The following is a 21,360-nucleotide window of genomic DNA, read 5'->3' as shown; positions in this document are numbered from 1 at the left end:
TACCTACAAAACAGGCCTTGCCTTGCCTAGTGTAGGAGCCAGTGTAATTTTTTGTAAAAGTAGCCACATATTAGAAATAAATAAATTGATAGGTTGATTGAAATTAGAACCACTCCTGAGAGTTCACCATCTTAAACCGCGACGGGCTCCTGGCGGCTATCAATGTTGCCAGTTTAGTGACTTAGTCCCAAGAAGTGACGACTTTTGCTTAAATCTTAGCGACCGCAAAAAAGTTTTGACGAATAAAATGGTTTATCTGGCGACTTTTGGAGTACAAATTAAAACAGTTCTAGAACCAATAATAGATACGACATTTTTGTAAACTCGACACAGAATTTTACAGTGCCACGAGATATATGTGGAAAACGACAAACGCGCTTGTGCACCAAGGTCAAACTTTATTTACTTACTTAATTACATCCAATTTATGTAATGATGGGCGATGGATGACATTTTTAAAAGCGGCTGATTTTTTTTTATCGACAGGAATAAGCTTATAGTAGTCAATGGAAAAAAATATCAGATTTTTCTGTAGTACCAATTAATTAAAAAAATAAAATACTTAGATTTTATTCTCGCCAAAATGAACTAGTTACTGCGCATGAATACGGTTTTTAGGGTTCCGTAGCCAAAATGGCAAAAACGGAACCCTTATAGTTTCGCCATGTCTGTCCGTCTGTCTGACCGTCCGCGGTTTTTCGCGGATTCATGGCGGGACCCACAGAGTACTTTTTATATACTGGAAAGCGGGACTAAAATAATCGCCTTCGCCGCAGTGGTTACCAGTACCACTACCATGAGTTAAGGACCGTACTCGATAGCGAAGGCGTAAATTCAGTGCCTCCAGTGAAAAGGGGAATAAGACGAGTTATGTCCTTATGCTTTTATTACATCATTGGATTCAGCGTGTTTGGTTATATATTGTGACAAAAGGACATATCTCTGGCTATCCCCTAAACCAGTTTTTTCGATTACGCTATGGGCATAACTCACCGTTTCTAAAGGCATATTTCTACTTATCTGCAATTTTTTATCAGTCTAAAGGTAGAAGTGCTTTTAACTCAAAAAAAACATCCAACCTAAAGACACGTCTGCAGTTATTTTTTTTACAAAAAGAAACAACTTGTGCTGTTCCGTAACATTGTAGATATAAATAGAACTAAAAGCGATTATTCCCTTATAGCACGGTGTAGGTTGATAAAGGCATAAGTTGGGTAGAATAAGTGTTGTTATAACCGTAGAACAGTCGTAGTTAAGGGAATAAGTCGTCTTATGTTAAGGTATCACAGAATTGACTAACACAATTCATCTTATACTGTTATGCTTTCGTGACTAAGGGGATAATTCGAAAAAAAAATGAAAAAAAAAGTAAAGAATAAATTAATGTTAAAACAATATCCATTAAACGAAAGCTATAACCTATACCTAAAGCCTGAAACCATCAAAACATCTAATATTAAATGCTAAAGACCCAAAAACGACGAAACAAAAGGCCTTTTGTTACATTACTTAAGTTTAATTTATCCTCTTTGCCTCGCTCGCCTCGCTTATATATTTTTTCATTCCTGCTGGAAGCGAAACGGAGGACAAAAATGTATGAAACTTCGTCTTTGGGCCCCATACATACTCTATGATGAACCACTGCGTAGTAAAGAATAAATAGTGTTCCACGGAGACAAAAGCTACTAAGACAATGAATTGATATCCACTGAATATCTTCAGAAGTGGATATATGTATTCCTCGTTTGTAATACTGCGGGCACATCTGTAAAATAATGATTCTTATTAACATAACTGTATTTTGGTTTAACTTCTCACACTTTAAACATAATTACATAATTATAAATCATTACGTTTCTTTGTCTATTCTAACCGACTCGCCTACGAGTACGTCCAGTTCAAACTCTTGGAGCTAGAAACCTGAAATTTTGCATAGGTAGTTGTTTATTTTATCAAATGAACTTCAGGGTAGGGAGTTTTGGCGAAACGACGAGCGTAACTAATAATTGGAATCTTTTCGTGCCAAAATTGAATTTATCAAAAAGATAGTAGTGCGGTATGAACATGTCGTCAGCTGCTTTAAAATTCTACTAAGGTTCTAATTTGTCCCAACACTCTCCTAAAAAACAACAATAGGTACTTGTTACTGCAAATCAATTATAAACATTGGCATAAATTACTTACACAACACCGTATACAGCGAGAAACACCGCTAAAATCGAAGCACCAAGCGTGAGGTTCTTAGGTCTCCTGCGGGGTACAAGCAGTAAATCCAAGAATGTCGCTGCCAAGGTAAAAGTGTGAAGACAGTGCTGCAGCCACAGCGGGACAAGGACATCTATGGCAGATGGTGCCACCAGCTCGCGATTCTTTATCCATAGTTTCCAGAACAGACAGTCGGAAAACTGCAAACAACGTAAGTGATATTTATGTTAGTGTGCCAGCTGTTCCCGCGGCTTTTTGCGGTTGGCTCCGGCATTAAAACACCTTATTTACACCGAATATTCCATCACTTTTAGGCACATCAAGATTCGATAATGTGAATATTTTCATGCTTGTCTTAACTATACAAGGTGTCTATAAAATTATTTGGAATGATTCAGTAGATGATTGGTTTTGTTTGACTGAACATCCTAGTAAATGTTTTTGAGGATGTTGGAATTGTAGTTGACACACATTTTCATACATTGATTGGTATTTAGAGTACCAAAAAGAATCAGAAATACCAATGAAACAGTGGTATTCAGTCGAAATATTCTGGTAAATTTCACAATTATTTTTTATATTTTTATGAGTTTATTAAACTCAAATAATTTATTTTTATCTCAGTTCGGACAAAGTCGCGAGCAAAGTTTAGTTTACTAGGACTTCAGAATTTTACATAGTATTTGATAGTGTTTTGATTAAGACTTTCAGGTTCTATTTTGTTGACTTGAGCCATTAAACTGTCCGGCTTTTATTTAAAAGGAGGGTAGTGTTTATTATTTCTATTTAAATAAGTCATTTGTGTTATTACATTTTAATTACATTTTAAAATGTGTCATTTGCTGAGATTGAATACATGCAAATAAATACTTACCATTTTTACTAAGAATTAAATCAGGATACGACCACAGCTATCTTTACCAAACCATGGGAAGAATAACTACTTATGACATTTATATATGTAATAAATATTCTTTGGTCTAAGAACGACTGATTATTATTTTATAAATAAATATATCAGTCTCAGTTGATGACAGATTACTGACTGAAATCATCTAAAACTGAACTTTTTGTGAGATTTCATTACTCTATTAATCTTTGCTTAACTTTCAGTGGCATTGGGTGTACGTACGAGTACATACATAATTTCTATATTTCTTAGATCCCATTACGTGCATTTGAAACTAGAGTTAAATGCAACAGCTTTATAAGGAACTATTTGCATTCATTAAAACAAAGAAACACCCAAATAACTATTATAGTAGTTTACCTTCTGAACCAATATAACAGCATCAGGTAATTAGAGTTCTAGGAAACCTGGTTTCTTGTATCCTCTTTTCCCTTTGATAAACTATTACGTAACTTAACGACTAGTTATTGACAAGTACATTCTACTGTCTTGTATTGGAGTCTCTTATGGTCTATGTAACGAGAGACACAGCTACTGGTAAATTAACCAGGGAGAAAACTCCAGGGCGGAGGAGGGGCCCTAGCCTTGACACAAAACATAATTGCTTATTTTCGGTCATAATTACCTTTTGTTTACAATTTTAGTCGCTGTTAAATTTTATATTACATAGTGATAGTCATTCCTATTACAAGTCATATAATTATTCTATTCCATTTATGCTTGTCGGACTTCAATTTGTTCAATTGTTTCAATTTTAAATTAATAATAGGTAGTTTAATTAGTGAATTAATTTAGTTAGATAATGTGCCAATTTATTATTTATTAATCAAGCCTTTTTGGAAAGATGTTTCTTATCCACAGACTTGTAAACTGATCGCCAGGTTAAAAAATAAGTTAGTGGAGAAAGAAGGGACAGGAGGTGATCTACTACATGTGTGTGAAGTCCTTGCACCACATTTACCTTGTGCCCTAGTTAAGTTAAGTATAATTCAAGTTAATTCAATCGGCAAGATAACTTACCATGGTGGACGGATACAGTATACTCGAAAAGAAGACGAATCTAATTTGATTGAGAATCTTCACATGTTTGACATTGTTGGTGCGACGCAACTCGCGCCAGTCGCAGTATATGCCAACCGGAGTGTACACAAGGCATAATAACTGAAAGCAAATAAAAATAACATAAAAATAAAAACAAGGTATCGTATTTGTTCGCAACCATAACCTTTTGATGGTGAAGATTGATTAGGTATACCTAGGTACAACATGATTATTATATAGCACTATATTTTATTTTAATCATGTTATACTATAATATTTAATGCATATCATGCATTTAAACATAATAATTATAATGAAGTTGTAGGGAGTCGAAAGCCAGTATAATATTATAAATGCGAAAGTTTGGATGCTTACATCTTTGTTACTCTATCGCGAAAAAATGGTTATTACAATTTGGACGTGGCAAACAGATAAAGTATAGCCTAGATTAAAATTTAATATACAAAGTTTTTGCAGGATAACAACAAATTAATTCTTCGCGCAGAACGGATATTGGAAAGGAGATAGAAAACAGACATAAATAAAACAGGTTGTGTTTGTGTTAAATGAAACGATGTTTGAATTTTGTCACAATTTCGAGCAGAAATATTTATGAAGGTACATTTTTCACAAAAGTATATTAAACAACTTTGGAAGTTACCTTATACTACATATACTTATTCCGAATTTATTTCGACTTAATAAAACAACTGCTTAAAAGTAATAAACACGGTATAAGGCACCGCACCATTGCGATCCACTCTTCTTTTCTGACCTCATTACAAGGAAATCTATAAAAAAGTTGTGAATAGTTAATTTTTACACTAACGGGGTACTAAAGTTCCACATTAGCTACTTAAACTGACTACTCAAAGGAGAATGCTCAAAGTTAGGCCCACCCTTTGTGTCAATAGTAAATGAATACCACTAAGATATGATTCACCCGGCCATATTGATACCTACGTTGTCGCATCTGATTTTTTAATCTATGTTGCCGTATTAGCATTTGTATTTTTTACAAAAAACTTAGATATTAACTAAAAATACGTAGTAAAAAACAAACATTACATGTGATATGTGATCCCTTGAGCTTTATTCACTTTATCACCATAATTCGTACACTTTCGAAACACACACGACGGCATTTACATTGATTTGTTCAACTGTCACATTGACTGTCAGGAACTACTCGCACTGTGGCTTGTTTGAGGTAAACTAATTGCGACATGAGACATTTGGGCCATGAATCTTCAACTCGGGGGCGGCAGTAACATAATATCTACTCCCTGTTGATATGTAATATCATTGTCAATAAATAAAGTATTAGGCACTGTACTTCAAAAACATCTCTCACCCTTTCCCCTGGTAACACCGTATTGTGTGTACAAGTTTAGAATTTTTGGTGTGCAATAGGGTTCCTTATATAATGCATAAATTAAAACATAAAATTTTTCAAGTTTTTTTTTTTTTACTTTTCGAAATTTAACACACAATCACATTGTAAATAATGTGGTAACTACACAAATGTACAGCTACTTAGTTTAAGCAGTAATAGCGAAAAGCTGTGAAAATTAAGAAACTTTAAAGGTTTTGTCCCCCTCTCCATCGAAATATCTACTATTATGCAAGTTAAATTATCTCCCAACTTATAAATTAACTTGAATATGTTATGGTGTATAGACATTCCACGACAATTCAATATTCGTTAAAGAATACATTTTAGACACACAAGATTCATTTTAGACGACCAGATGGCCTAGTGGTTAAAGAACCTGACTACGAAGCTTGAGGTCCCGGGTTCGATTCCCGTGTCGGGGCAGTTATTCGTATGAAAAATACGAATGTACACATGTACCTCGGGTCTTGGGTGTTTAATATGTATTTAAGTATGTATCTATCTATATAATTATATTTATCCGTTGCTTCGTACCCATAACACAAGCTTTGCTAAGCTTACTTTGGGACTAGGTCAATTGGTGTGAATTGGCCCGTGATATTTATTTATTTAAAGAAACGTGTCAATTGATTGAAAAGGTTTCAAGTGATTTATGTGAACTTAATATTCATATTCATATTTAAAAATATGATTTGCTTCATACTCACGTTAAACCAGGTAGTGATCAGGAGCCATCTGTTTTTCTGATAGATTCTGACCACAGGATCCTTTGACACAGTAAAATCTATTCGCAGAAGGATGAATCCAATTACAGTCATAAACAAGAAAACGAAACTCCGAAGCCAAATTCTTACTTTCAGTAAAAAAACACTACTCTTATAATGAGAATTGTCTACGTACTCATTGACTATGTTCGCCATCATGTAAATTATCAGTTCACTATTTTTTTCGTATCACACGTGTAAGGTACTATAGAATCCTCTAAACTATCGAAAATAACTGTTGAATAAAGGCGGCAGCCGTATTTACGTAGATTTTTAGAAGGATGACTTATTTATAATCACCCCGTTTTGGCATTATTCAAACTTATTTTTTGTAAGTCTGCCTCAATTTCACGTCTGCAACACTTCACTCCTTAACTCATTCTAATCAAACTACTAAAGTCAATCTCTCATGTTGCAGGTATTAAAGATGATTTTTATATGGTAAATCTGTACCACTACATTGCTAAAACATGTTTGATGATTTTCCTGCTACGGCTTGGCTTGGTGGAATACCGGTTACTTGGTACCCCAAATACTACGACGTAGTGAAACACCAAAATCGAATTCTCGAACAAAACATAATATAAGGAAAGGATATTAGGTATAGTTCTGGGGTTTTTGTTTGGGTAGGTACAGTCAAGGGCAAAGATATCGACACGGCCAAAGTTACAAACCCCTAAGCCCTAAGCCTTAAGGCCGTGAATACATATTTTTGCAACTTTGGCCGTGTCGATATCTTTGAAAGAAAAAGAAAGAAAGAAAATACATTTATATAACGCCATAAAACAAACATAGAAACAAAAATAGAATAGATAAAGACATACATGACGCTAAATAGGTCCCCACTCAGCAAAATGCCACGGCAAGCCGTGGCGCTGATTTTCAATATCTTTATCCCTATATACCTTATCCCTTGACTCTTTCTTGCAGACTCCCTTGATATCTTTGCCATTGACTGTACGGTCAGCATCAGAAGTAGCTGGTTACTTTTTTACTCTGTCAGATTAACACTGTCAATCTTGTATGGCGCTAAGAAAGTGGCTGTAAAACGACAAAGTACTAAAGTAACCAGCTGCTTTTGATGCTGACTGCACATCTTCAGTATATTGTATACTTATATTGGAATTGAGTAATACAGTGGCAATAGGTAATAATTAATATTGTGGGCCATCTAATTCTACAAATATATCTATTAATGATTTGTCATTCACAAAATAGCACTAGTTTTTCGCTATAAATTTCCAGTATCTCTTATATTCTCATTAAATTTCCTTTTTTTTCGTAATTAAAAATGAGTTTGAAAGTTCATTATGGTGTAAAAAATTTGATGACGAGAACCGGGTCTAGTGCGTAATAGTAGTTTATAGTGGTTACCATATTTATGTATGCGCATAACTTCCGAACGACGGCATGATTTAGATAATATTTTTTTCTACTCGCGTATTACAATGTGCTTCTAACGATATCGCTATCGGTAATCCAATGAGGTGCATTGTGTGATCGCAACTTTGACATTTCATTATGAAACATGTCACAACGTTATTTTTCGCACTGCAAATGGCGGGAATAAAAAAAAAACTTCTATTCTTCTATTTTATATACTTAATTATTGTTAAATCGACTTTATAGATTAATTTGAATATGTTTACATAAAGAATTATTGAATAATGAATACTTGCATAACGGACAATAAATGATTTTTACTGTTTTATTAAATTTTAATATTTCAACATTATTTAATTTGGTTGTATTCGAAAAAGTTCCCGGGTCCATTCTAAGGTTGTAAGTAGTGAAAAAAAAACCGACCAAGAGCGTGTCGGACACGCCCGAAACAGGTTTCCTTAGCCATTACGAAAAAATTAAGTAATATTTTTCTAAGGATTTCGTATTTTTTACGGAATCTTCCAAGTTTAGGTATATTTTATACCTTAGGCTGCTATTTACTATTAAAGTACTAATAATTCTCAAGAAAACTTAACCCTTAATAGTTTTTCTTGTACTTACAAGAAAAACTATTAAGGGTAAACTTTTGCTATCATCCCAGCCTATATACGTCCCACTGCTGGGCACAGGCCTCCTCTCAGAACAAGAGGGCTTGGGCCATAGTTCCCACGCGGGCCCAGTGCGGATTGGGAACTTCACACACACCATTGAATTGCTTCGCAGATTTGTGCAGGTTTCCTCACGATGTTTTCCTTCACCGCAAAGCTCGTGGTAAATTTCAAATGTAATTCCGCACATGAATTTCGAAAAACTCAGAGGTGCGAGCCGGGGTTTGAACCCACGACCCTCTGCTTGAGAGGCGATAGGTCAAACCACTAGGCCACCACGGCTTTTGCTATACTTTACTACAATCCTGATTTTTTCAAATTTTTCCACCCACCGGCTTAGATTTTAGAGGGGGGGAGGGGACGCTCGATTTTAATGAAATTTTGAATTTTAAAGTTGAATATTTTGCAAACAAGTCACTGAATCGGAAAATCGTTTTAGCTACCCCCTAATGGTTTTAAAAAACCTATCCAACGATACCCCAAACTACATGATTAGAGGAGAAAAAAAAAAACACTACCACTTTACGTCTATGGGAGGTACTCTACAAAAAAAAAATGATTTTTTTATTGTTCCATTTTGTCGGCATAATTTACATATACATTTTTGTGCAAAATGACAGCTTTCTAGTATTGATAGTTCCTGAGCAAAGCCGCGGACGGACAGACAGACAGAGACAGACATGGCGAAACTATAAGGGTTTTTGCTACGGAACCCTAAAAAGTAAGTGGTTGCCGTTTTAGCAACATTACGATAGAGTGCTGTTATGGAGACTAGACAAATATAGACTTTTCCAGAATATTGTTATGTATTACTGTTCGTGAATAAGTAAATCACTGATAACAGTAGGTGTAGGAAAAAAATCTTTATCCAATGAACAATTTGTATTTTATTTAAATTGTCATCATCAACATCATCCCAGCCTATTTACGTCCCATTGCTGGGCATTTAAATTGTGATCTTAGCATATTCGTAAAGCCAGGCAACTCAAACCACGAGTATGGACATAACAGTCTGAAAATAAAAGTTTTCTTTGTAAAGTACATTTTAGGCGTTATTATCGTTAATTTCACGTAAAGTGGGGGGGGATTTTTTTTTTCTTCTCTAATCTTGTAGTGTGGGGTATCGTTGGATAGGTCTTTTAAAACCAAAAGGGGATTGCAAAAACGATTTTTCGATTGAGTGATTTGTTTGCAAAATATTCAACTTTAAATTGCAAATTTTCATTAAAATCGAGCGTCCCCCCCCCCTTTAAAATCTAAACCGGTGGGTGGAAAAATATTGAAAAAAATCCGAATGGTAGTAAGTATAACAAACTTACAAGGAAAACTATAACGGTTAAGTTTTCTTGAGAACTATCAACAGTTTAAGAGTAAATAGCAGCCTAAGGTATAAAATATACCTAAACTTGGAATATTCCGTACAAAATACGAACATAATCCATAAAACATAATCCATAGCCTGCCAACCTGTAACGCGTATTTTTAACTTTAAATTTTAATCCAAAACAAAATTTAACTTAGTAAGTTTGCTATCATCCCAGCCTATATACGTCCCACTGCTGGGCACAGGCCTCCTCTCAGAGCAAGAGGGCTTGGGCCATAGTTCCCACGCGGGCCCAGTGCGGATTGGGAACTTCACACGCACCATTGAATTGCTTCGCAGGTTTGTGCAGGTTTCCTTACGATGTTTTTCTTCACCGCAAAGCTCGTGGTAAATTTCAAATGTAATTCCGCACATGAATTTCGAAAAACTCAGAGGTGCGAGTCGGGGTTTGAACCCACGACCCTCTGTTTGAGAGGCGATAGGTCAAACCAGTAGGCCGCCACGGCTTACGGCTTTATTAAGATTGGTTGAATAAAATTCAACATAACAAAGCTGGTGTCCCACATCTAGGTATTAAGTGTAGTACAGTATCAGTTAAAAAAGCTAGAACTCAGGATGATAGACATCATGCACAGTTGTAAAAGCCTTAACGCTAAATACAAAATTCTTCATTGATTTAATTTCAAGCGGCTCTCTAGTAAAGGTCAAGGGTTGATCAAGGGTATCTGGCATGACATAAATCTATAGCCCAAATTCTTGACATTGTGTTGGAATTTCTAAGTCCTTTAGGTTAAGAATGTCAAGTTAATTAAACTTAAGGCAGTCTACGGACCCTGTAACTCATGTAGACTAGAACAATTCAACAGGGCGATAATTTATAAATTATATTATATCACACGTATCACATAATGTGCCTTCTATCTATATTTAAAAATCGTTTTTAAGTGTGTGCAAGTAGCGAATGGATATTGTCTTCGAATGAATTGCTCGGTTATAGCTATAGGCATCTTACACACGAAAATGAAAAACAAATTGTTTCAAAAAAATATATTTTCCTAGACACCAAATACCTACCAGTAAAAAAACCAACCGGTTTATATACAGACGAGGAAAAATAACGGGTAATTTCACATACGAAATTTACATGTAAAAGTCTACATACAACGTCTAAAACAATTTCATTAAAAATTTTGTGACGTGTATCAAATCGCACATCATAAATTTACAAGTGCACAGTTATGTTTACTCGTAAAGATATCTTTTCATTTTAGTACTTTGTCACTGTATGCCTTCTGACAATTTTACTTACCTATATAAAAATTTAAACAAAGTGGCAGCCAAAAGGTAGCAAAGTGTTAACATAGGTAATGTTTGAACTCGACTAAAAATACCTACACTACTTTCGCTGTATATATTTTTTTAATCCAACGATATAAATTTTCATAAAATTTTCCCAATCAATGGCGCTAAAATCAAAATCAAATAATATTTTATCTTCTGGATTCATTTCTCGCAGAAGGTGTCTCACATTGTAGTCAATAAAGGTGATACTGTTGAAGCCGAAATATTCACAAACACCACACTCGCGCACTAAACTGCCAGTGATCTTCCTCATTCTGCAATGAAATAAATAAATAATAAATAAATACATGGAAATTAACGTCAGATAAATCTCACGACATATGGATCCGAGACGTGGTGTGCTTCATTATAGGTCTTATAAATATGTATGGAGGGAGCCATGCTTGGGGTTTCTCTACGGGATCGAATCAGAAATAAGGAAATACGTAGAAGAACAAGGGTCACCGACATAGACAAGCGAATAAGCTCGTTGAAGTGGCAATGAGCAGCAGAGCTACTACGAAACTCGAAACTCGAAGTTCGTGTCGTGCGGTCCCTCTCGCTCTCGTATTAAATAGTATAAGTGTCAGAGGGACCGCACGACACGAACTTTGTAGTAGCTCTTCAGGCCATATAGCACGGAGAACGGGGTCGTTGGGGCCGAAAGGTTCTCGAGTGGAGACCGCGGATCGGCAAGCGCAGCGTATGACATCCACCAACGAGATGGACTGATGACCTGGTTAAAGTAGAGGGTTTCACGGTGGATGCAAGCCACTTCCAACCGAGGCAACTGGAGGTCTATGGGTAGGTCCAACCTAGACAAAGGGGTCGCCCGAAGAATCCAACTCGGATGGGCAGCATTCGGGAGACTTCGTGATATCTTCTCGTCCAATATTCCGCAGTGCCTGAAGACTAGAGTCTTCGACCAGTGTGTGTTGCCAGTGATGACTTATGGCTCTGAGACGTGGTCCTTGACTGTTGGCCTCTTAGAGAGGCTCAGAGCCACGCAACGAGCTATGGAGAGAGCTATGCTTGGAGTTTCTTTGCGCGATAGAATCCGGAATACGGAAATTCGTCGAAGAACTAAAGTCACTGACATAGCTGGAAAAATATGCAAGTTGTAGTGGCAATGGGTGGGCCATATCGCTCGAAGAACAGATAACCGTTGGGGGAGAGAAGTTCTCGAGTGGCGGCCACGAACCGGAAGACGAGGCGTTGGCAGGCCTCCTACCAGGTGGACTGATGCAATCGTGAGAGTTGCGGGAAACCGGTGGATGCAAGTGGCGAGTTGTCGTTCATTGTGGCGGTCTGAGGGGGAGGCCTATGTCCAATAGCGGACGTCCTATGGATTATATGATGATGATGATGATGATGATGAAATCTCACTAAGGCTGTGTTGCGAGGAATGTGTTTTTAGTTTTAATAGGAAAACGATTCATTTACTCGTAGCTAGCCTCGGTTCACTCAGCTGTTTCCACTAAAGCTGTGCTGTGCGATGACAAGTAAATGAAGCGTTTCTATTAAGTAGTCCATGAAAAATACATTCAGAAATAGAGGTCTCCACAATTTCGTTTCTCTTGTAAGTTTTATTACGTAAATAACGTAATTAAATATTTTATTAACGATATTTTATTTATACCGAGTTTAAGATGAAGAGGAAGCTGTTTCCACCCCATGTTTTAGAAGTCTTCACAGTTAAAGTAATCTTGTCTATAGTGCTACGTATGTTTCTCTGATTTCGCTGAAAATATATTTCCCAACTATTTCCTATAGACGAACGTTTTTTTGAAGCAGTAAGTACTTCAGTATTGTTATAAAACTTAACCTTACCTACAGGTTAATTGCTTTTAACATTTTTATCTACAGGTTCCTATAGGATAGTCTTAAAATGTATCCTAAATTGTTAACAGTTTCAGAAAAAAAATCGTGCGTCCATCGGACGACCGGATGGCCAAGTGGTTAGAGAACCTGACTAAGAAGCTTGAGGTCCCGGGTTTGATTCCCGGCCGGGGCAGATATTTGTATGAATAATACGAATGTTTGCTCTCGGGTCTTGGATGTTTAATATGTATTTAAGTACGTATTTATCTACATAAGTATGTTCAACTATTGCCTAGTATCCATAGTACAAGCTTTGCTTAGTTTGGGACTAGTTCAATTGGTGTCAAGTGTCCCATGATATTTATTTTATTTTATATGAAACAGTTGGGAAATTAATCGTTTGGGAATATTTTTGACAAATAGCCAGGATTCCGCTAAGTAGATTATTGATTCTTAAAAATATAACTTTACCTGATCTGATTACCCCGCAGCCAAGCCAACATATCCAGTAAGTACGCCGGAATAGTGTGTAAAAAAATTGACATCAACCAAAAAAGCAGGCGATTGGTAGTCAAAATCATCATGCTGGTACAAATTATTTTCTCTGTAAACACGTTTCAATGATTTATTAAAATTATTCTATTAATTTATAACTCAATTCAAGGCGCACAATATTTTATTTCTAAATAAAACACTTTATACACTCAAACCATGCAATAAAAGTTTATAATGTGACTAAATTTCATAGGCAAAATATCTTTGAGTTTATTTACTGAGTAGCTTACCTTACTCAGTATAAGGTAAGCATGAAGAAAAACCACTTAAATTATTGACATATGTAGTAACAAATTACTAAAATAGGTACCTGAATATTTTCTAGACACACGAGCACAAGACGATAAAAAATGGCCTGAGCTCATGGGGTTCTGGTAAGTAGAGCAGCAATTATAGACTTTTACCTTTTTCAATCTGTAAACAAATACAAACGTGGTTCATGTTCCTTTGATTAATATTTCTAACAGAACGGATTCGCTATCAGTCTTATCATGACGTTATTTAGCATAGTACTTAGTGCTTGTATTGTGTTCAACGATGGAGGATAAGGCTGTGTAGCTATATGTACCACATCTGTGCATAGGTGCTACTTAAATGGTGCGTGTTCATTTATATAACTATTCATCATATCAGCCGTAAGAAACCCACAGTTGGACATAACATAAGCCTCCCCCATAGACCACCAGTTGCTTCGGTTGGAAGTGCCCTGCATCCACCGTGAATCCGCGGCTTTGACCTGGTCATCCATCCATTTCGTTGAAGGGTGTCCTACACTGCGTTTGCTTCTCCGCGCTATATGGCTTGCCCATTGACACTTCAACGAGCTAATTCGTTTGGCTATATCGGTGACCCTGGTTCTTCTTCGTATCTCCTCATTTCTGATTCGATGCTGCAGAAAAACACTGAGCATAGCTCTTTCCATTGCTCGATGAGCAACTCCGAGCCTATTTACAAGGCCTTTAGTGAAGCACCACGTCTCGAATTCATTATATCATCACTGGCAACACACACTGGTTGAAGACTTCCGACTTTTATCTACTAGTGGCTCGCTATTTCCTTATGAACGCAGTTTGAGGTTGGACAGCCTAGTGCAGCCAGAATAAGAGGGTTCAGAGTTAAGTACATGATTCTTCATGTTATGGCCGCTGTTGATTAAAACAACTTTTCAATCCTAAACTATACTAGGTGACAGTAAAGATTACTACTTCACAGTTACGTCAATATTCGAAGTATTTGTGAATGATTTCCAATTCAACTGGGAACAACCTGTATGTCAATACAATAGTTAGAAAATTATATATATTTTTTCTTTTTATTTGGCAATAGGCCTGGAAAAAATGAGTATTAAAATATTCCTCAAAGCCTGGTTAAACCAGCGGGTACACGGTGTATGCTGGCGGTTTCCAACCGAAGCAATTGGAGGTATATATGGAGGTATATGGGGGAGGCCTATGTCTAACAGTGGACGTCCTACGGCCTACGGCTGATATGACGATAATGATGATGAAGTATTCTGCAAATAAAACGCCAACAAGCTAAATTCCTAAATTAAAGTTTTAATGTGGCCTGGGTAGTTCAACTAGCATTTCAATCGCTATTAGTCTCCTGTCGCAAATATTGAAGAAATGAGATACCGTAAGCAAAAAAATTGAATGAATCGTAATTGTATCGCATACACACCATATTGTTTTTTAAAATACTTCCATTCTACCTGACTCATTTCTTCAGTATAAGCGACAGGAGACTGATAGCGGTTGAAACACTAGTAGAACTACCCGTCTATAATCTTACTGTCGCCTGTGAGCATCCCAAGCAGCAGCTATGAGGAGATTCACGACTTGGTCCCCGGGCACTATGTCAAACGGTACGTCATAGATGCCATAGTAGCAGCGGACGACGCCTTGAGAGATCGCTGATGCAACCTTGTTCACACTGTTCCAATTGGCCGCCCATCCAGGCAAAGGAGTTTTTATAGGTGATACGACTGTCAGATATTATAAAGAGAAGATTTATTCCCTGATTTACGAATCTCTGCTAGGTTCTGGTGATCTCACGTGACTAATAACTATGATGTGTGATCCCTATTCATTTTGTTTGATTAAACAGAGGTGGTATTACAGATGTCACCTTAAATAATACGAACTTAACAGAGATTGGTGACGCAGGTTTTCAAACTCGCATCAAAAAACATAAGCATATCTTAGGTAAATAAATTACAAATAAAAATAAAACCCGTCAAGTAACAGTCAAACTCGACGTAGAGTAAATGTATGCAAAATAAGCAGTTTGGTGTTTTTGTATAAACTAAGTAAAATATCTTATAAAAGCTAATAAATTTTTAGGTACCTTGGTATTATTAGGATTTTCGTTTATAATTTTATTTTTATTATTAACTGTACTTTTCATGAAACTACTAAATCAGCTCTATCAAACTCTACTTTTACAGCTTGGTGTTATGACTACGAAGAACTGAGTTAAGTTATTACATAAATAAGTTAATATATCAAATTAAAATGTCGTAAAGGTTTTAATTAGGTGTAACCTAGTAATAAAAAGGTTTTGGCAGCATGAGGTAACTTTACCGAGCAAAAATTATAATTAAAGCATTACTTTTTCCAGGAAATTTAAAGTGCTTAGCGGAATTCAATTTGCACCACCTGGGCGACTATTAGATAGTTTCTATATAAAAAAGTAACCTTACTAAGTAACTGACTGACAGACAACTTACATTCTTAATTACTCTGGCTACAGCCTCGAAATTTGGTAGACATATTCCTTGCGAGTCATACTCGTAGAAGTGCACACAAGGGATCCCTACAGGTTAGAAAACTAACCAATTTTTAACCCCCGACGCAAAAACGCGCGCGCGCGCGTGTGTGTGTGTGTGTGTGTGTGTGTCTGTGGCACCGTAGCTCTTAAACAGGTGGACCGATTTTAATGCGGTTTTTTTTATTTGAAATTAGGTTTTCTAGCGATGGTTCTCAGACATGTTCCATCAAAATTAGCCGTTTTTGAGATATTGAGCTTTGAAGTGACAAAGTCGGGGGTTTTCCAACTTTTTGGTGGTTAGGTTAGGTTATTTTATTCATCTAAGGGGCTGTTTCACCATCCATTGATTAGCGTTAACCTACGGTTAAATGTGATGCCGTCTCCGTCTAATCGAACAAAACAAATAGAGACGGCATCACACCTATCCGCCAGTTAACACTTATCAATGGATGGTGAAACAGCCCCTAAATGAGCAAAAGTGTGGGTTAAGAGCGTTTATACCTGCTCAGCTGGCAACGTTGCATTTTTGATAGTTGTTCTCGATTATTCCATTAAAATTGAATGAAAATTAAAAATGTGGTCTGATAGAACTCTTTGTCATGAGGAATAATTATTGGAGTAAACACATTAACTTATATAATACAAAGAGTTCTGTCAGACCACATTTTTAATTTTCATTAAATTTTTATGGAATAATCGAGAAAAACTAACAAAAATGCAACATTGCCAGCTCAGCAGGTCTTACGCTCTTAAAGCTAAAGTGAATAAGACTTGCTTGTTTTTACAAAAAATAAAATAAAATAGGCAATCATAATTTATAGTAACTAAACTGGAATTGTTCCATTTAAGCAATCACCAAATTTAATAATCCATGTAGAGGATAAGTAAGATTTTCCTTCATCGCGAAAAATTTGCAGTAACGATAACATTTATTTAATAGTATTTGACAAATGACTTATAATGTTACAGAACGGGATAGTATTAATTAATCTATGGTATACCCAAATGCCTAGGAAAAGCATTAATCCAAATATCAACATACTGACTGAGGGTCGAACAATTACAGCAGGTATCCCAACAATTTCACTGTCGATAATTTTCTCAGCAAGTGATTTTGAATATGTATATGTGTTGGGTCTGCCCTCTGAAAAGTATAGTTAGAATATTAACATTTTTGTCTATGATAATATGATAAGACACAAAGTTGACTATAATCACTATTATTTACAACATATTATTATAGTTAATAGTGATAAAAAATTAACAATGATCAATGACTGACAAGCAGATAATGATAATGTTTAAAAAATATATGATTTTTAAAGACAATGTATGCAGGTATTCCGGAAAAGGGAATTGAAGTGAATAGCGTACTAATTTCACAAAATGGGCCCACTCCTATGTCGTGCCGTCCACTGGTAGTTGGATGAACTGAATGTATGTCTCAGTATTAAGCACAATACTTACCAATAAGATTATGTAAATAAAGTGCGTTTTCCACTTTATCAAGCTTTTCATAGATTTCATAGACAGCATCAATAGATGTAACGGGCTCATATACTCTTTCATCGACAAGGTTTCTGTTACAATTGCTATAAGCTGTTGATACATACACAAACGCCTGCAAAATATATTACTAAGGAATAAAAAGCTCCAGAAAATTTAAGAAACAATCAAATATGACTAATACATGAAGAAAATTCGTGCAATACAACGAGTTTTACATTGCAGGGCCGTGAAGCTAAGGAATTAAAAGTAACGGATGTAATGTAGTACCGTTAAGACAATTATCTTTAATTTGTAATTTGATACTAATATTATGTACAAAGAGATTACCTGTAGTTGTTGCATTCCCTTACAAAGTCTCACCAGCTCCGCTGTACCTTTTGTATTTACATTTATGGTATCTGTGAGTTTCGCACTCATGTCTATGTTAGCTGCTGAATGGAAAACCACCTGTATCTATTAATCAGAAGAAAAACAACTACTCTTTAATCATACGACCGTAATTTATGTCATGTTTATCATACAAATATTCTGTTTAGTTCACAAAAGGTCGCAAAGTAAAACGGTTAATCCATATCCATACAAATATTCCCGAGGGAACAGCGCGCGATAACCGAATTCCACGCGGGCGAAGCCGCTGGCAAAAACTATATTTTATAAGCCTTGCTTAAGCATGTGAGATGGTTACCTCTCGATTCAGAAGCAATATGTATTCTTTACTCATTCCTAAATTAGCTTGTGTAATGTCTCCTATTATCGGGATGATGTTTTCCAATGCGCTGATGTTGCTTTTCCTTACTTCGTCAAAAACCTAAAGGTCAAAAAAGCTATTATAACGAGAGTTATTATTTTTTACTACTCCTTATTTTGGTGCTCTTGCAAATATCACAAACTTGCACCGCACCGATTAACAAAATAAAATAATCCTTACCATGGACTTCAATAACTCTGTGAGCCTTTCTGAAACATTCTTGCCTTTTTTTGGTTTTATTAGAACATACACCCGTTTAATAGGACAGGTCGTGAGCAATTTTCCTAATAATAACTGAAAAAAATAATATATTACTTTTATCAAAACAATGAAGACTTATAAGAACATTTACAATCTCCACCTAATTATACAAATTTATTCGGCTTCGCCCCCGTTGTAATTTTTCTAAATTTTCTTCCCATAAAAACCTTCTCCTGACAATAACGAACACAACTAAAAAATTATTAGCGAAATCGGTCCAGCCGTTCCCGAGTTTTGCGCTTAGCAACACATTTTACGATTCATTTTTATTTATACAGATATATATATGAGATATATATAGATATCGATATAGATTATGTGTATGAGTGCTGACATGAAACCTGCGATGTGGATGGGGTCTTTCTAAATTGTTTTTTTTTTGCTAATAAGCAAACGAGATTATGTGTTTTCTTACTCATAATATACATTATAGTTAGGCAGATAGGTACATATAAAATTACGTCACTCGTTATGTCGCGTTAGAATTTTTGTTGACAACTGACCTTTAGGATCGAAAATATAAATTTATTTCTGTCTTTCAAAAAACTGTTCATCTATTAAGAACAAGTTATGAGTTACTAATTATTCTTGTTTTTTTTTATTATTGTTAACTTATTAATATTTACGTTTTGAAATTACAAACATCAACAACCTGGTTGAAGCCAGAAAATTGAACCAAACAAAAAAAAATAAGCCCGAATATTTGTGTGTAATAATAATATTATTATATAAATATATTGTAATTATAATGATCTGCAATGGCTTTTTAATTTGTACAGAACCTTCAGTGCGCAAGTTTAACTCGCACTTGGTCTTTTTTAGGGTTCCGTACAAAAAAACGGAACCCTTATAAGATCACTCGTGCGTCTGTCTATCTGTCCGTCCGTCTGTCACAGCCAATTTGCTCCGAATATACTTAACTGGACCAAATCAGGTGAAATTTGGTAGGATGTTGTAATCCTATGACCCAAACACAGATTTGCAAAGTAAATAAATATTTTTTTAAATAAGGTTCATTTTCGGGGGACAAATTTAATTAGGAAATTAAAAGAAAAGTTTTGCAAACCTTACTATGTCATAATATATGTACGTATATTAAATGAAAGGGCTCGTTATGACGATCTCAAATATATTTTTGTTATTATTGTAAAATAAATAGTTTTGATTTTATTCTTGAAAGGAGACGAAAATTTGCCATTCCCCCCTGATCTCCTAAACTATTGAGCCAGAATTATGAAAAAAATACAAAATATAGTCCATTGCTTGTAGATTGCAGGAAAACATACCTATAATAAGAACTCTATCAATTAAAAATAAAGTGGTAAACTCAAGATAATAGCGCTATTAGTGCGTCTTACTGCGAGGATTTCAACCGTGATATTTTGTATTAATTTAAAAAGCACCGTAAAAACATCTATGAAAAAAATTAGGAAAACAATTGACTTTGGCATTGTACGGAACTCTCTCGACGCGAGTTCAACTCGCACTTGGCCGGTTTTTTTTTTAAATTTACCGTTCCTAGGAAGCCAGTGCTGCCAGTGATGAACACTGATTTTCCGGCATAAAACTCTGTTATTGGCGTCTCTGCGAATACATTGTTCGATGAAAACAATCGCTGTTCCAAATTTGAAGCAGTAAATTCCATTTTTGATCTAGTTTTCTGAAGAAAAAGAAATCGCAATTTAAAAATAGGTAGGTACCGTCAAGGAAACTGAATCACGTACCGGAGTGAAACCCTTTCATAAACAATTTCGCTATGATTTCCTTGGCATGGAATGTCAACATGAGATAAGTAGCATAAAGGTTCCACCCTGGTACAAGAATCCGTTTCATTGACTGTACCATTTTCCAAGCTTACATTTGATCGTGTTGTAGGCGATACATTTTGGCTGGTGCACCTGTGGCCCATTTCACGAAGCTACAAGTAAAAATTAACAAGCGGTAGTCTCTTTTATATGCTTACTGTTAAACAAAGACTTCCGCTTGTAAATTGTAACTTGTAGCTTCCTGAAATGGGGCACTGGTCTAAGCTATGAACTCTTTCAACACTTGTGCCTACTAACTACTTATTCTATTCTCCTAGCAAATATATCTAAATAATCACGTAAAATATATAAAGCTGATTAAAGTACCTAATCACTGCCTGCATCTCATCGCAAATCTATATGCCAAAATTGTGATTTATTTCAAAGTGATACCTACTGAGTTTTTTTTTCGATAAATTAAATTCACATTTACCTGTATGTCGCGAGTCAAGCCTGTTTAAATTATACGTTCGGACCGGTTTATTAAATAAGCTTATTTTTTTCCTCACTCGAGTAAACACAATATTATTTAACAACTTGCTATGGAAATTAAGGATAATATATCTCGAGATCGTTAGACACCTGTAAGAACACGCGATGCAAATGAACATGTGACTTGATTATTTATTGTTTTTATTTATATGATGGAAGACGGTATAAATTTTATTACTTAAGTGCAAGCTGGTAAAATGAATGTTAACAAACCTAGTGCATTTTATATGATTTTAGCTGCTTTTATTTTGAATCATAGCGTCGTTATGTGCGTTGTTTGATAGTTTTATCACTATTTTGATAAATATTCTTATTTAATTGGTTTTCGGCAGTTCATTCATAATTTTCATAAATTGGTCTTTAGTCTC

General features: G+C 35.5%; 2 protein-coding genes across 7 annotated transcripts; both read right to left on the bottom strand.

The window, feature by feature from the left end:
* Positions 1–1,369: 1,369 nt before the first annotated feature.
* On the bottom strand, positions 1,370–6,950 carry LOC141432121 (androgen-dependent TFPI-regulating protein-like). Of its 2 annotated transcripts, XM_074093557.1 has the most exons (5): positions 6,453–6,950; positions 6,260–6,336; positions 4,136–4,276; positions 2,185–2,405; positions 1,370–1,765 (listed from the first exon to the last, which is right to left on the bottom strand). In XM_074093557.1, the coding sequence occupies exons 1-5, from the start codon at positions 6,454–6,456 to the stop codon at positions 1,516–1,518; spliced, it is 693 nt and encodes a 230-aa protein (XP_073949658.1). In that variant the 5' UTR covers positions 6,457–6,950; the 3' UTR covers positions 1,370–1,515. The 2 variants fall into 2 exon arrangements, with proteins under 2 accessions (XP_073949658.1, XP_073949657.1); XM_074093556.1 differs by having other exon boundaries at positions 6,260–6,949.
* Positions 6,951–10,723: 3,773 nt separating this feature from the next.
* Positions 10,724–21,133, bottom strand: LOC141432120 (putative fatty acyl-CoA reductase CG5065). 5 transcript variants are annotated; one of them, XM_074093550.1, is made up of 11 exons: positions 20,934–21,132; positions 20,209–20,355; positions 18,615–18,728; positions 18,372–18,494; positions 18,014–18,139; positions 17,645–17,798; positions 17,220–17,321; positions 15,200–15,392; positions 13,719–13,822; positions 13,325–13,457; positions 10,724–11,307 (listed from the first exon to the last, which is right to left on the bottom strand). In XM_074093550.1, exons 2-11 carry the CDS (start codon positions 20,338–20,340, stop codon positions 11,088–11,090), a joined length of 1,401 nt encoding a protein of 466 aa, XP_073949651.1. In that variant the 5' UTR covers positions 20,341–20,355; positions 20,934–21,132; the 3' UTR covers positions 10,724–11,087. The 5 variants fall into 5 exon arrangements, with proteins under 5 accessions (XP_073949651.1, XP_073949652.1, XP_073949653.1 ...); XM_074093551.1 differs by lacking the exon at positions 17,220–17,321 and having other exon boundaries at positions 20,934–21,133; XM_074093552.1 differs by lacking the exon at positions 18,372–18,494 and having other exon boundaries at positions 20,934–21,133.
* Between the last annotated feature and the right edge of the window lie 227 nt (positions 21,134–21,360).

This window comes from Choristoneura fumiferana, chromosome 10 (genome assembly GCF_025370935.1).
Source record: "Choristoneura fumiferana chromosome 10, NRCan_CFum_1, whole genome shotgun sequence".
NCBI lineage: Eukaryota > Metazoa > Arthropoda > Insecta > Lepidoptera > Tortricidae > Choristoneura > Choristoneura fumiferana.
This window is presented reverse-complemented; position numbering and strand designations above follow the sequence as displayed.